This window comes from Pocillopora verrucosa, chromosome 10 (genome assembly GCF_036669915.1).
Source record: "Pocillopora verrucosa isolate sample1 chromosome 10, ASM3666991v2, whole genome shotgun sequence".
NCBI classification, from domain to species: domain Eukaryota; kingdom Metazoa; phylum Cnidaria; class Anthozoa; order Scleractinia; family Pocilloporidae; genus Pocillopora; species Pocillopora verrucosa.
The window spans coordinates 14828140-14841856 of NC_089321.1; the positions used below are offsets into that span (position 1 = coordinate 14828140).

General features: G+C 36.8%; 1 protein-coding gene across 1 annotated transcript in view; it reads right to left on the bottom strand.

Annotated features, from left to right (window-relative positions):
* Window positions 1-13717, bottom strand: part of LOC131796300 (golgin subfamily A member 6-like protein 24) — a 55781-nt gene that overhangs the window by 19930 nt on the left and 22134 nt on the right. Inside the window, exons 7-13 of the mRNA XM_066173224.1 lie at window positions 8233-8253; window positions 7736-7756; window positions 4152-4172; window positions 3718-3738; window positions 3211-3231; window positions 2777-2797; window positions 2282-2302 (exon numbers count right to left, since the gene is read on the bottom strand). Of these exons, the coding sequence (XP_066029321.1) occupies window positions 2282-2302; window positions 2777-2797; window positions 3211-3231; window positions 3718-3738; window positions 4152-4172; window positions 7736-7756; window positions 8233-8253 (147 nt within the window). The remainder of the gene's footprint in view (window positions 1-2281; window positions 2303-2776; window positions 2798-3210; window positions 3232-3717; window positions 3739-4151; window positions 4173-7735; window positions 7757-8232; window positions 8254-13717) is intronic.

The following is a 13717-nucleotide window of genomic DNA, read 5'->3' on the forward strand; positions in this document are numbered from 1 at the left end:
TACACGTTTGGATATCCACCTATTTGGATATCCTAACACATATTTTTGGAGATGTAAAATATTTATATGAGCCTAAACACACGCCCTATTGCTATTTTTGAGCAGCATTTACTTATTCATTTGTCGTTCACTGTTGTAGGATAAAACGCCATTCTCAACGTCACTGTAAACTATGTTACATCGTCAACATAAGGAAGTTGGCAGTCAAAAAGGAATAAGATAAACAAAAGCAGGTAGCAGCATCATATTGTTTCTTCGAGGGAAGAAAGGCTCGAGCAATAAAATGTGGGAAACAACTGAAATAAATCTGTGTTCTGAAAGCCTAAGAGTGAAAAAAGTCAAAACAATTCACATACTCGCTACCAAAAAAAAATCAAACTACAAAGTTTTTTTCTCAGTAAAAAGTAAAACATTCCAGTCAAATGCAAAAACTGATTGTTTTCTGAAATCCGAAGAAAATTATTTATATTAAACTATTCCCGAGAAGGGGACAATGAGCATGTTTTTTTTCAGTAACGAATAAACTTCTGAACTGCAAAATAAACAATGATTTCAACTTCCAACTCCAAGAAGTCAACCGCAATTCTCCCTTCCCCCGCTTCTCATTAAGTTTAAACAAATAATTATATCAAATTTAATATGTGAAAAAAGAGAAAGGAAGAAGGGTAAAAGACTTTTGCCTTCTGGTCTCTCTCAAATAATGAGGAGTTGCCATAAACGTATCATATTTAATGCATAATTTGATGTAAGGTTGACACACTGACATGTCCATCATCACATTTATTTACTTCTGGGGGAGACGCTCGTGGCAAAAACTAATAATACAACGTGAAAATAAAGCGCCAAGACGCTCGAAATAGTTAGCGCTAGAAACCGTCAGAGAAAGTCACACTTTTAACGGATCATTCAAGATGGAATAGCCTAGTCGTGTGCGGAATTTAATTTACATCAGTCGATTCAGGCATGGGTAATGCGGCGAGATATCTCTCCCAGTCACCAGGGTTAAATTTATAACATCTTGCTTAGAATTCGGTATACCAAGCTACAGTGCTATTCTTTTGAAACCCTTCGCGCTCGATGGTTGATTCGTGATTATTTGAACAGAGGATTTACTAACGATAAATTACTCAAACTTTTAGTCACATAACATCGCATTAACAAGAGCATAGCTATGCTTAAAAAAAACGCATTGAAAAATACGGTCTCAAAGATGAAATCCAAGTTGCGAACAGAAACCTCTTGGATGAACCATTCTCCAACAGAGGCTGGCACATACTCTGGCTGGATGAAAAGTTTTAGTGTTCATCGTCTAGAAGACTAGTGCGAAGAAAAAGTAGGTTACATATTCCACCAGATAAGAGTGCAAAACTAGGTTTCTTTAATTATCCAATTGTATCTATCCACCTCAAATAATTTACTCCTGTCCCGTCGGCCGTACGAGCAAGCACTTCCAGCTATAAACTTAAATGAGTAAGAAGCTTCCGTTTCATTCACAAGCGAGACTTCCGATCCAAAGGGGGCGGGAAATTATTCTTTTTCTTAGTTTCACGTGAGAAAAATCGAATGGATTTTGTTAATTTAATTGTCTCGCTTTTAAATAGAAAAGTCAACAAACATCATAGTTTTACTCATGCAGAAAAAAAAATAACATGAGTATAAATTGAGGAAAACTCAGAGCTAAATGGATACCCAAACTCACTGTCTCTTTTCCTCGTATTTGTGCCTATTTAAATGACGTCGACTGACCCCACTCGTAGGTCAAAATTCTTCTGTCACGAGCACGACGACTCGTACCGCAATCATGCATATTAGGTCATGCAAGCCCTAACTTAACTCCTGTAAAGGTCTCTGCAAGTTAACATTTTGTGGATTTTCGTTTACCTTAGGCTAGTTAAAAGGCACGGGTAAGCAAGTCAACGAAGGGGCAGAAACTTAAGATTCGTATGCGAGAGACCAGCAATGTATTTAATGGTATACCGTTGCTGGCACTGGTGCATAATCGTACTAGACAGAACAATGGCAGAATATCTCTGCAGAAACAAACTTCAAATTATAAAAGACAAAGTAATTTAACAAAACTGAGTATAAATTTGTTATTTGTTTCTGAAAAAGTTCTCCTGCACGATTTTGAGTAATTTCAAAGGCAGGAATGCTCCTTAACTCTTTGGTCACGCAATCGACATATTGCTTTCATAACAACAACATATATCTTCTGTGTGCTACTCGGAAGACTTTGTGCCGATAATGAAGATTTCCATGATTTACTAGCATAGATAATTACCTTCCGACCTCTTCTCTCTCACTGAAAGAAAAGAAAATGGGAAATTATGATCGGGTATCAAAGTACATCCAAGCCCCCGCTGATTTTATGAGGGGAGGGAAAAGGGAATGAATTAATAGTCAGCAAAGCCACCATTGTCAAGTTATCCAATCAGACTTGGTGAAGTTACATGAACCATAATAGAGCTTTGCATGAAGACTTTTACAAATAGACTGACAAACGGTGAACACGTTATCTTTCTAGATGAAACTGTCCCTGCTTTTGTTTCTAGTTAAGTCCACAGCTTGTAAGGCCGTGTGATAATGGAGATTTTCATGATCCATTGCCACAGTTAATTACATTCCCCTCTTTTTACCCTAGGTGAAAATGAAACAAAAAAATAAATGAAATATAAATTATCCATATGGACTGTGTACAGTGTCGGCTTTCGTGTGCTACTTGGAAGACTTTGTGCCGTAATGAAGATTTCCATGATTTAATAGTATAGATAATTACCTTTCAACCACTTCACTCTCTCTGAAAAGAAAAGAAAGTGAGAAATTATGATCGGGTATCAAAGTATATCCAAGTCCCCGCTGATTTTATGAGGGAAGGGAAAAGGGAAGGAATTAATAGTCAGCAGAGCTACCAGAGTCAAGTTATCCAATCAAACTTGGTGAAAGTACATGAACCATAATAGAGCTATGTAGAGCACAGCAGAGCCACCAGAGTCAAGTTCTCCAATCAAACTTGGTGAAAGTACATGAACCACAATAGAGCTATGCATAAAGACTTTTACAAATAGACTGACAAACGGTAACCACGTTATCTTTCTAGATAAAACCGTCCCTACTTTTGGTTTCTCTTTAAGTGCACAGCTTTCGTGTGCTACTTGGAAGACTTTGTGCCGATCATGAGGATTTGTATAATTTACTAGCATAGATAATTACCTTGCAACCTCTCCTTTCTCTCTGAAAAGAAAACAAAATGAGAAATTATGATCGGGTATCAAAGTACATCCAAGCCCCTGATGATGTTATTAGGGAAGGAGAAGGGAAAGGAATTAATAGTCAGCAGAGCCGCCATAGTCAAGATAGTCAAGTTATCCAATTAAACTTGGTGAACGTACATGAACCAATATAGAGCTATGTACAAAGACTTTTACAACTAGACTGTCAAACGGTAACCACGTTATCTTTCTTGATAAAAATTGTCCCTACTTTTTTTTCTCGTTTAGTGCACAGCTTTTAAGGCCGTGTGATAATAGAGATTTTCATGATTCATTGCCACAGTTAGTTACGTTCCCCCTCTTTTCTCCCTCGGTGAAAATGAAACAAAAAAAATATATGAAATAAAATTATATATATGGACTGTGTACAATGTCGGCTTTCGTGTGCTACTTGGAAGACTTTGTGCCGTAATTAAGATTTCCATGGTTTAATATTATAGAAAATTACCTTTCAACCACTTCGCTCCCTCTGAAAAGAAAAGAAAATGAGAAATTATGATCGGGTATCAAAGTATATCCAAGTCCCCGCTGATTTTATGAGGGAAGGGAAAAGGGAAGGAATAAATAGTCAGCAGAGCTACCAGAGTCAAGTTATCCAATCAAACTTGGTGAAAGTACATGAACCATAATAGAGCTATGCAGAGCACAGCAGAGCCACCAGAGTCAAGTTCTCCAATCAAACTTAGTGAAAGTACATGAACCATAATAGAGCTATGCATAACGACTTTTACAAATAGACCGACAAATGGTAACCACGTTATCTTTCTAGATAAAACCGTCCCTACTTTTGGTTTCTCTTTAAGTGCACAGCTTTCGTGTGCTACTTGGAAGACTTTGTGCCGATCATGAAGATTTGTATAATTTACTAGCATAGATAATTACCTAGCTTCCTCCTCTTTGTCTCTGAAAAGAAAACAAAATGAGAAATTATGATCGGGTATCAAAGTACATCCAAGCACCTGATGATGTTATTAGGGAAGGAGAAGGGAAAGGAATTAATAGTCAGCAGAGCCGCCATAGTCAAGATAGTCAAGTTATCCAATTAAACTTGGTGAACGTACACGAACCATTATAGAGCTATGTACAAAGACTTTTACAACTAGACTGTCAAACGGTAACCACGTTATCTTTCTTGATAAAAATTGTCCCTACTTTTTTTTCTCGTTTAGTGCACAGCTTTTAAGGCCGTGTGATAATAGAGATTTTCATGATTCATTGCCACAGTTAGTTACGTTCCCTTTTTTTTTTCTTCCTTACTTGTTGGATATCCTAAGACGTATTTTTGGATATGTAAAATATCCATATAGCCTATACACAAGCCATATTTTATATTTTTGAGCAGCATTTACTTATTCAGTTATTGTTCACCGTTGTAGGATAAAACGCCTTTCTCAACGTCACTGTAAACTATGTTACATCGTCAATATAAGAAAGCTGGTAGTTAAAAAGGAATAAGATAAACAAAAGCATGTAGCAGCATCGTATTGTTCTTTGAGCTTGCTACACACGAAAAAAAAATCAAACTATAAAGTGTTTTTCTAAGGAAAAAGTAAAACATTCCAGTCAAACGCAAAAACCAATTTTTTTCTGAAATCCGAAGAAAACTAGTCATATTTAACTATTCCTGGAAAAGGGACAATGACCATGCTTTTTTTCAATAAAGAATAAACTTCTGAACTGCAAAATAAACAATGATTCACAATCGCAGCCTATTACCTTTGTGTTACTTCCAACTCCAATAAGTCAACCGCAATTCTCCCCTCTCCCGCTTATCATTGAATTTAAACAAATAATTACATCAAATTTAGTGTGTGAAAAAAGGGAGGAAAAAGGGTAAAAGACTTTTGGACTTGTTTTCTCTCTCAAATAATGAGGGGTAGCCATAAACTAATCGTATTTAGTGCACTATTTGATGAAAGGATTTGAGATCTGACGTGTCCATCATGACAATTATTTACTTCTGGAGGGAGACAAGACACACGCAGCAGCAACTAATAATACAAAGTGAAAATAAAGCGCTAAGACGCTCGAAATAGCTAGTGCTTGAAACCGTCAGAGAAGGCTACGCTTTAAACGGATCATTAGAGATGGAATAGCTTGGTCATTTACGGAACTTAATTTACACCAGTCCATTCAGGCATGAGTAATGCGGCGAGATTTCTCTCTCAGTCGCCGGGGTTAAATTTATAGCCTCTTGTTCAGAATTCGGTATACTAAGCTACAGTGCTATTCTTTTGAAACCCTTCGCGCTCAATAGGCGATTCGTGATTATTTGAACAGAGGATTTAATACTGATAAATTACTTAAACTTTAAGTCAAATAACATAGCATCAACAAGAGCATAGCTATGCTTAATAAGGCGCATTGAAAAATGCGGTCTTAAAGATGAAATCTGAGATGCGAACAGACACCTCTTGGATGGACCAGTCTCCAACAGAGGCTGGCACACACTCCGGCAGAATGAATAGTTTTAGTATTGATCGTCTAGAAGACTGGTGCGAAGAAAAGGTGGGTTACATACTCCACCAGATAAGAGTGCAAAACTAGGGTTCTTTAATTATCCAATTGTATCTAGGAGATTCTTCCAACGAGGGATGTCAGTTACAAACTTTAAACGGAATTAAAATCGGACATTTGCTCCTCCCAGAGGAAATTCAGTGTGAGCACTAAAAAGTCAACAGACATCAGTGAAGAATCACCCAGGCCAGAGTTTACTCTGCTAGACGCGCCTCTTTTGTAGGCGCTTAAATATTGTCACAGAGCCTGTTTCATGCCCTGATCTCGCATTTTTTTCTAGTCAGGGAAAAAGGAAACTCCTATATTTTGAAGTTCGTTGTAAAATATACACACGTTATGCTGGAAAATATATATTGTAAATTTTGATTTACCATGGTCCCGCTGAAAACGACTACAATCGGAAAAAAAAAAGACTATTATGGGAAATTTCATTTCACTTTTAAGGGGAAAGTACAATGGCATGAAAGGAACCGCAATTACTTTTAATCCTTGATAACTTTCTATATCCAACTTGTATGCCAATTTGAAAGTAACAGAAAGATGAAGCATATCAATCACACTTAAACGTCACTGTTTACTTTAGAATTAAACCACAATTACCGGCGCAATAAACCACGTGGACTAAAGTTGTTAAACCACAAGCCGAAGGCAAAAGTATAAAAAAGAGAGGTCGTTGTTAAAAGAGACCAACGGTAACTACGTTATATCTCTAGATAAAACCATCCTTACTTTTGTTTCTCGTTAAGTGCCCTGAAAATCGAAATTGTTAAAATAAGGTGCTTGTCAATAACACACAAATCAAATTCGTTAAGTTGATATGAAAACGCTTAACTGAAGACTACTAAGACAGAAACAATAGCAGCTATTGAACACTTAGCGTTTAACTATTTATTTTAAAAAAGATTGCAGTTACTGTGAAAACCAGAACACGAGCAAATGACATTAAGTGATTTTTTTGAGAAGAAATCGACGGCTGGACAAATGTTTACGATCTTACATGAAACACGAGTCGTGGGAACGGTTAGAGTTCGTTGGCTGACCGATTGAATTAAATGACCTTACGAAAAAATTATTAGTGGAATGCATCAGTAATAATGCATTCTTCTGTGACCGAGAATAATAAAATAATCCTTACGTTTTCCTAAGAGATGAAACTTGTGGAGTTCATTGCCGCATATCTTTCATTTCACCCAATTAAAAAAGAGAGAAAAACTTGGATCACAAAAAATGCGTTCTGCGTTGCCACTGATTAGCCCCTGATTAGTCACTGATTAGCCAATTGGAAGTATGCAGACCTTGTGTAAAAATGACGTTAACGCTTATCAGAATCAGCGTATTCATCTTATTCATTTCAACTTTACGAGTGTGTATAAACTTTAAGAAGGTCCTGAATGCTTAGAGGGAAGGAGGTTCGGTAAGTCGGTTAACCTGCGCCTCCTCATCACACCTGTTTTTAATGGGTACACCAAGAATCATTTTCCCTTTTCCCTTAAATAGCCAAATACTCAGCTTCTCTGGCTGTTTTGTTGCTCGTTTGAACGGCAGAATTGCGAAGTGAACAAGAAAGATATTACCATTGATATAATCAGTCTCTACTTCTCTATACTTTCCCGTCAGACGAGATTAAGAAACTCGTATAATACCCTATAACTGAATCGTTGTTTACTGAATCATTTGGGCTTAATTCAAGATTCCCGATACGTCAAAGAACACAAGATCAAGAGGGTCCTTTATACAGCTCTTACAAGCAACGATTTACCCCCTCTCAACAAAATTATCCTTTCCACTTTCATTATAGGTATTATTTTACAAAAAAAGAATTGGATTGTTAGTTTCTAACTTAAAAAATAACCATGTCGACTATATACAACATCGGCTTTCGTTTCTCACTTGAAAGAATTCGTTTTAATGAAGATTTATATGATTTATTAGCACAGCCGGATAATTACCTTCCATCGACTTTGGAGGGTCTGAAAAAGAAAAGAAAATGAGAAATTGCGATCAGGTATAAAAGTATATCCAAGCCATCGCTGATTTTATGAAGGAAGGAATGGGGACGGAATTAATAGGCAGCAGAGCCACCAGAATCAAGTTATCCAATCAAACTTGGTCAACGTACATGAACCATAACAGAGCTATGCACAGAGACTTTTACAAATACCTTGACAAACAGTAACTACGTTATCTTTCTAGATTAAACCGTCCCTACTTTTGTTTCTCGTTTAGTGCACAGCTTGTAAGGCCGTGTGATAATAAAGATTTCCATGATCCATTGCCACAGTTAGTTACGTTCCCTCTTGTTCTTCTCTCGGCCGGTGAAAATAAAACAAAACTGAAAAAATAATCCATATGGACTGTGTACAATCTCAGCGTTCGTGTGCTACTCAAAAGACTTTGTGCCGATATTTAATCTTTCTATGATTTATTAGCACAGTCGGATAATTACCTTCCTCTATCTTCTTAGGCTCTGAAAAGAAAGCAAAGTGAGAAATTGCGATCAGATGTAAAAGTACATCCAAGCCCCCGATTGTTCTAACACCTGTCAATTTAAGAGCGCGTAGGGGCAAATCACATGCGCATTTTTTAACAAACAACAGTTCTGGCAAACAAATTCAAGCTAAATGACTCTGCAATGATGAAATCTTCAATGAAAAAAGTCAAAGGATCCGAAGGAAAGTATTTTCCGAAGACAGCGGATTAATTTCAGTCAGCTAATCAGAATCGGAATCATCGCTGATGATGATTCTTCTTTTCTTGGGCTTCGCGGACTTTGGGCTTTCTTATTTTTCACAGGCAATGTTGAACGTGAAGGTGCAGCCTTGAATTTTCCCGATGCAAGCGCCTGAGAAAACTCCTGATTTACTGACATCTTTGGGAAGATTCGCCGGCAAAGTGGTGTTCTCGTGGACGCTTACTGTCGATGGCTGAGTACTTTCTTGGCCGGAGCGGCTTAAAATTAATTTTCATTCAACTCATTCAGCAGGTTTCCATGTCAGCAAATGAAAGATTTTCATAAGAATTAAAACGATCAGATAAAAAATTTTTACAAAGGATAATAATATTTAATGATTTCTTGCCGAAGTTTAACACGGAAAACTTCGTTTTGAGTCAGTTTTTTTCCAATGGAACTAATAGACCAACGAAAGGGAAATTTTTTTTCGTATTATTCTTCGGCGGGTGCCATATCGAGGAAGCCACTGACTACTTAGAGGCAATAATTATAAACTGAACTAAAGTTTGAAGAATAGGGGAGCAAGTTCCTAAAAATTATAGTGGTGCTGCGTCGGTGGAGGCTATTAAAAATTATTTCATTTTAATCAGCTTAGTTGATATTTTAAATTCACCACCGTAAAGAGATTCAAAGGCCGACAACTCGATAATAAGTCCCTTCTCAGACCTTTCCGGTAAACCCTCAAAAGTAACATAAAAATTTTAACATTTAATTAGGTAAAAACCGCGCATAGAACCGCGCCTAAAAACCGCGCGTACACTTGTTAACCCCTTCTCAGATGTTTCCAGTAAATCTTTAAAGAAACATTAAAATTTGCTTATTTAATTGGATAAAACCGCGCATACAATCCAAAATATAATCAGTCAAAGAAGTGGCTGTGGGCAGGTTAGTTTCATGGTCATTTTTACATCTCTTATGAGCTACGCTTTACCCTTCTCAGGAAAATCATCTCTTCCCACTTTTAGTAAAGATATTATTTTACAAAAATATTTGAGTTGTTGGTATCCAATTTGAAAAACATCCATATCGATCGTATACAATATCGACTTAGGTTAGCCACTTGAAAGACTTCGTGTTAATGAAGATTGCTATGGTGTATTAGCATAGATAATTACTTTCCGTCTTAAAATCTGACATGTTTGAAAAGAAAGTAAACTGAGAAATTACGAAATGAAAATTCATCCAGGCCTGGGCTGAGATAATGAGAACACTCCTACATAAGAGAACTGAATTTTCGCTTAGAACAGATGCCGACCGGCTAGTTTTAAAGGAAAGAAACCCCCGTTGTTTTCGGTTATAAGGCGCACTCGGCTATAAGGCACACCCCCAACTTGGCAACTCAACTGTGTCATGTTGACAAACTCAAAATATCACAGAAATACTTGATTATCAGATGCACCGTAATTTGAAGAGAAAAAATGTTCGGTCAAGTTTACATAAACGACAGCGATCAAATTTATTTTGTTAGAATACCATTTCCTGTTTTTCCAATTAACTTGAAACAAAGCGAAAGAATCATGTATTGATTCGAGTTTAATTAACAAACGCAAAATTGTCGCACGCGTACAAAAAAAAGCAAGCTTGCACTTGATTGAACAAAAACCACATATATAAAAGTCAATTACCAACATTGCTTGTCCTTGTCATTAACTTAAATAGAAATAACAACTGTCATCAAGAAACTTTGTTTCCCGAAAATATTCATCTCTAAGACGCACCCAAATTTCGGCAGTAATTTTTAACAGAAAACATGAATTTCTCGGAAAAATAATGCGCCCTATATCCGAAAAAATACGATAATATAGTCAGCAAAGTCTGTAAAGCTAAGTTATTCATTCTAATTTGGTGAGTGTGTATGAATCACAAGGAGGCCATGCATGCAAAGACAGAGACAGAAAGGGTGAGTCACTTTCACCTCTTACTTTTTAAAAGGTCTGGGAAACTTAAGTCACTGAGCGTATTTTAATTTAGTAACATTTAAATGTAAACCTACTGATCACTTGCAATTTCACGTAAACTACGCCTTAAAACCAAAGTTTAAATCGTTAAAAATGAAAAGAACGATCAAAAAGTTTTAGTGATCTAGTTCCTAAGTAAGCCGATGATAAACACACGTTTACGAAGTCAACCTTGTCACTTCGTCGATTTCAAATTCCTGAACGCGTATCACACATAGGAAAGATACTCATAAAAGGATGGAGGCTATCCATTCAAGGATAAGAATGCAAAAGAGGCGGGAGCCATATCAATCTCCCGTTTTCATAACCCTGAGGGACTTAAGTCACCAAGCGCAGTCTATTTTCAACTGTTCTTTGGAAAATCACATTGTGCCTGATCTTTGGAAATTGGCCGACATAACTCCCTTGCCTAAAGAGCCCAACTTTAAAAATTGCACACAGTTGCGGCCTATTTCGCTGACTAATGTAATAATGAGGGTTTTTGAACGTCTTGTATACAGACAAGAATTATCTCAATATATGAAGAACTTCATTAGCTTCGACCAGTTTGCATACCGCAAAGGCCACAATACGACAATGGCTTTAATTAAGTGTCAATATGCCTGGCTGAAATGGCTTGAGTCGGGTTTTGATTGTGTTAGAATCTTCTCTTTTGATTTCAGCAAAGCTTTTGATTCGGTCCCTCATGATATCCTCCTCTGCTATAAGTTGAAAACACTTGATATAAATCCATACGTGACCAATTGGATTATTAGTTTTTTACAGAACAGGAAACAAAGAGTTGTTGTTGATGCCATTGTCACGGACTATGTAAATATCAATAGAGGTGTCCCTCAGGGGACAGTTTTAGGCCCTATACTATTTTCTATTATGGTCAATGATATTAAGGCCATTCTACCAAATCAGAATTTACTTGTGAAATATGCTGATGATTTAACATTAAGTATTCCAGTAAAATCGCTGGCTAATAACGGCAATTTAGCAGCTGAGGAGGTCCGATCGATCGTCGCATGGACATCTGCTAATCGCATGCAACTAAACTTCAAGAAAACGTGGGAGATGCTTCTTAAAGGCAAATCCACTAAGGCCTTACCTGCTCCTCTGGTTTCTATAGAGCGTAAACCATGTCTGAAGTTGTTGGGTGTAACTTTTCAATCTGATCCGTGTAACTGGGACTTACATTTTGATAATATTATATCGAAAGCCAGTAGTCGTCTGTACATCTTACGTGTTTGTAAATTCTATGGACTGCCGCTGGATCATCTTCATCTTCTCTTTATCAGTCTTATTCTACCTATATTTACATATGCTGTAGAAGTATGGGGCTGCGCGTATTATCATAAGTATCTGAGTCGCATAGACAGGCTGTTCAAGAGAGCTTTTAAGCTTGGCTACTGTAAAGAGCTTTTTTCGATTGAAAATATTATTATTCATAATAAGATCACCGACAGCGATTTTCCAACAGCTTTAGATGACCTTTTGCCACCAGAGCGAACAATGGATACGCTACGTAAGAGGCGCCATAATTATATTCTCCCGCTTGTCAGAACTGAACGTTTCAAAAGGACCTTTATTAATAGATGTTTGTTCTCTTATTAGTTATTCAGTTAGTAATTTAGTTAGTTTATTAGTTTTATACTTGCTGATTTCATATCATTGTAACTAAACACGTTTGTTGTTTAGAGTGCTTAATAAAGACTTATTATTAAAGACTTAAAGACTTATTATTTCCGTTGGAAATATTGCACATTAAAGAAAGTTAAAATAGTCTATAAAGGAAATATTACATATCGAATAGTTGTTAGAGACCTTTAGTTCCTAGGTAAGCTGAAACTATAAAGCATTTCAAATTAATTGGAATTTTATTGTACTGCATTTAGCTAAGTGCTCCTCAGTTTGAGGCTTCGTTCAATTGAGAAGCGATCTAGCTTTTAGCTGTCCAAAATTGTCAATGTAGCATTATGCAACAAACTCATATACCGGTAGGTCATATACCTCTCAAGGACATCTTGTCACTTGAAAATTCACCATGCATACTGGTGGATTCCTCTGATGTCCAATAATTATGATTGATCTTTATCAATATGATATGGAAAGCAAATTAGTGCTCCTAAAAGAGAACCCCGAGGCAGTCTATATTTCAATTCAGTTTGAGCTTGGCGCTGAATTTTGTCACTAAGAAGACATTTTGATGTGCCTTCTTAGATAAATCATGTATTTTGTGTTGTTCAATTGCACTGATACAGGATTACGAGATCTGCCTAACCGTTAACTATAGCCTTGGAAGTTGAATCACGTCTTATTTGTCTAGCTATTGGGTGGTGTAGCATGATTCGCTCTTGGTTTCCTCGCAATTTTTTTGTGATATCAGATTAGCTTATATCCTTTTTGAATTCCCTCTCTTAAACACCTCGCGATACTAACGCACAAAGTGTGTACTATCGTCAACATTCTTAAATTTACTGCTGATAATATCATACTTTATTAGCCTTCATAATAATAATCGTTGAATGGGGCAACTTGTGTGTAACAGATACGAGAGGAGTGCGTTGGGTTACTTGAGATTTTGGTCAAGACCCTGCGGCGAATTAAGAGCGTGTCCACGAGTGCCCGGCAAGTCGTGATACATGCCATCTGACCGATTTCAATAAAACTTTGCCAGTCTGCCTCAAAACTCAAACAGACAAAGTGGTTTCTGTTTTGGTTTTTTCCGGGGGGAAAATAGACCACCCCCCCCGTTTTTCTTGGCCTGTTCACCAAGGAAATCACCTCAAAATAGGTAAAATGTATGAAACTCTCACTGCGATGGTATTCAACCAATTACTCTAAAGATTTGCACGCATATTATTACATCCTTAGTAAATCATCTATGATGCAAGTATCAGTAAATTTTATTGACCGCTTGTCAATCAACAGAGGCAAATAAACAACTGTGTTTTTAGACTTTTCGATTTATCCAAATATTTGACAACTTTGAGGTCAAATATTTCCATTTGTCAAATAGATACAACACTAATCTTAATTCCCCTTTATAGTATGTCATTTCATCTCTGAAACCATCAAAAAAATCTTTGGGCAATACCATACTTTTGTCTTGGACGCCTTTTAAAATCTGCGACTGTGACAAGTTTCTCTCAACTACACCTGTCACGCAATTCTGGTTCTAGCCGGTCACTTAACCAAATAAACCTACATTTTTTTGCTCTTCATACAAGATGATTGATCAAGAGAGCTAAAAAATG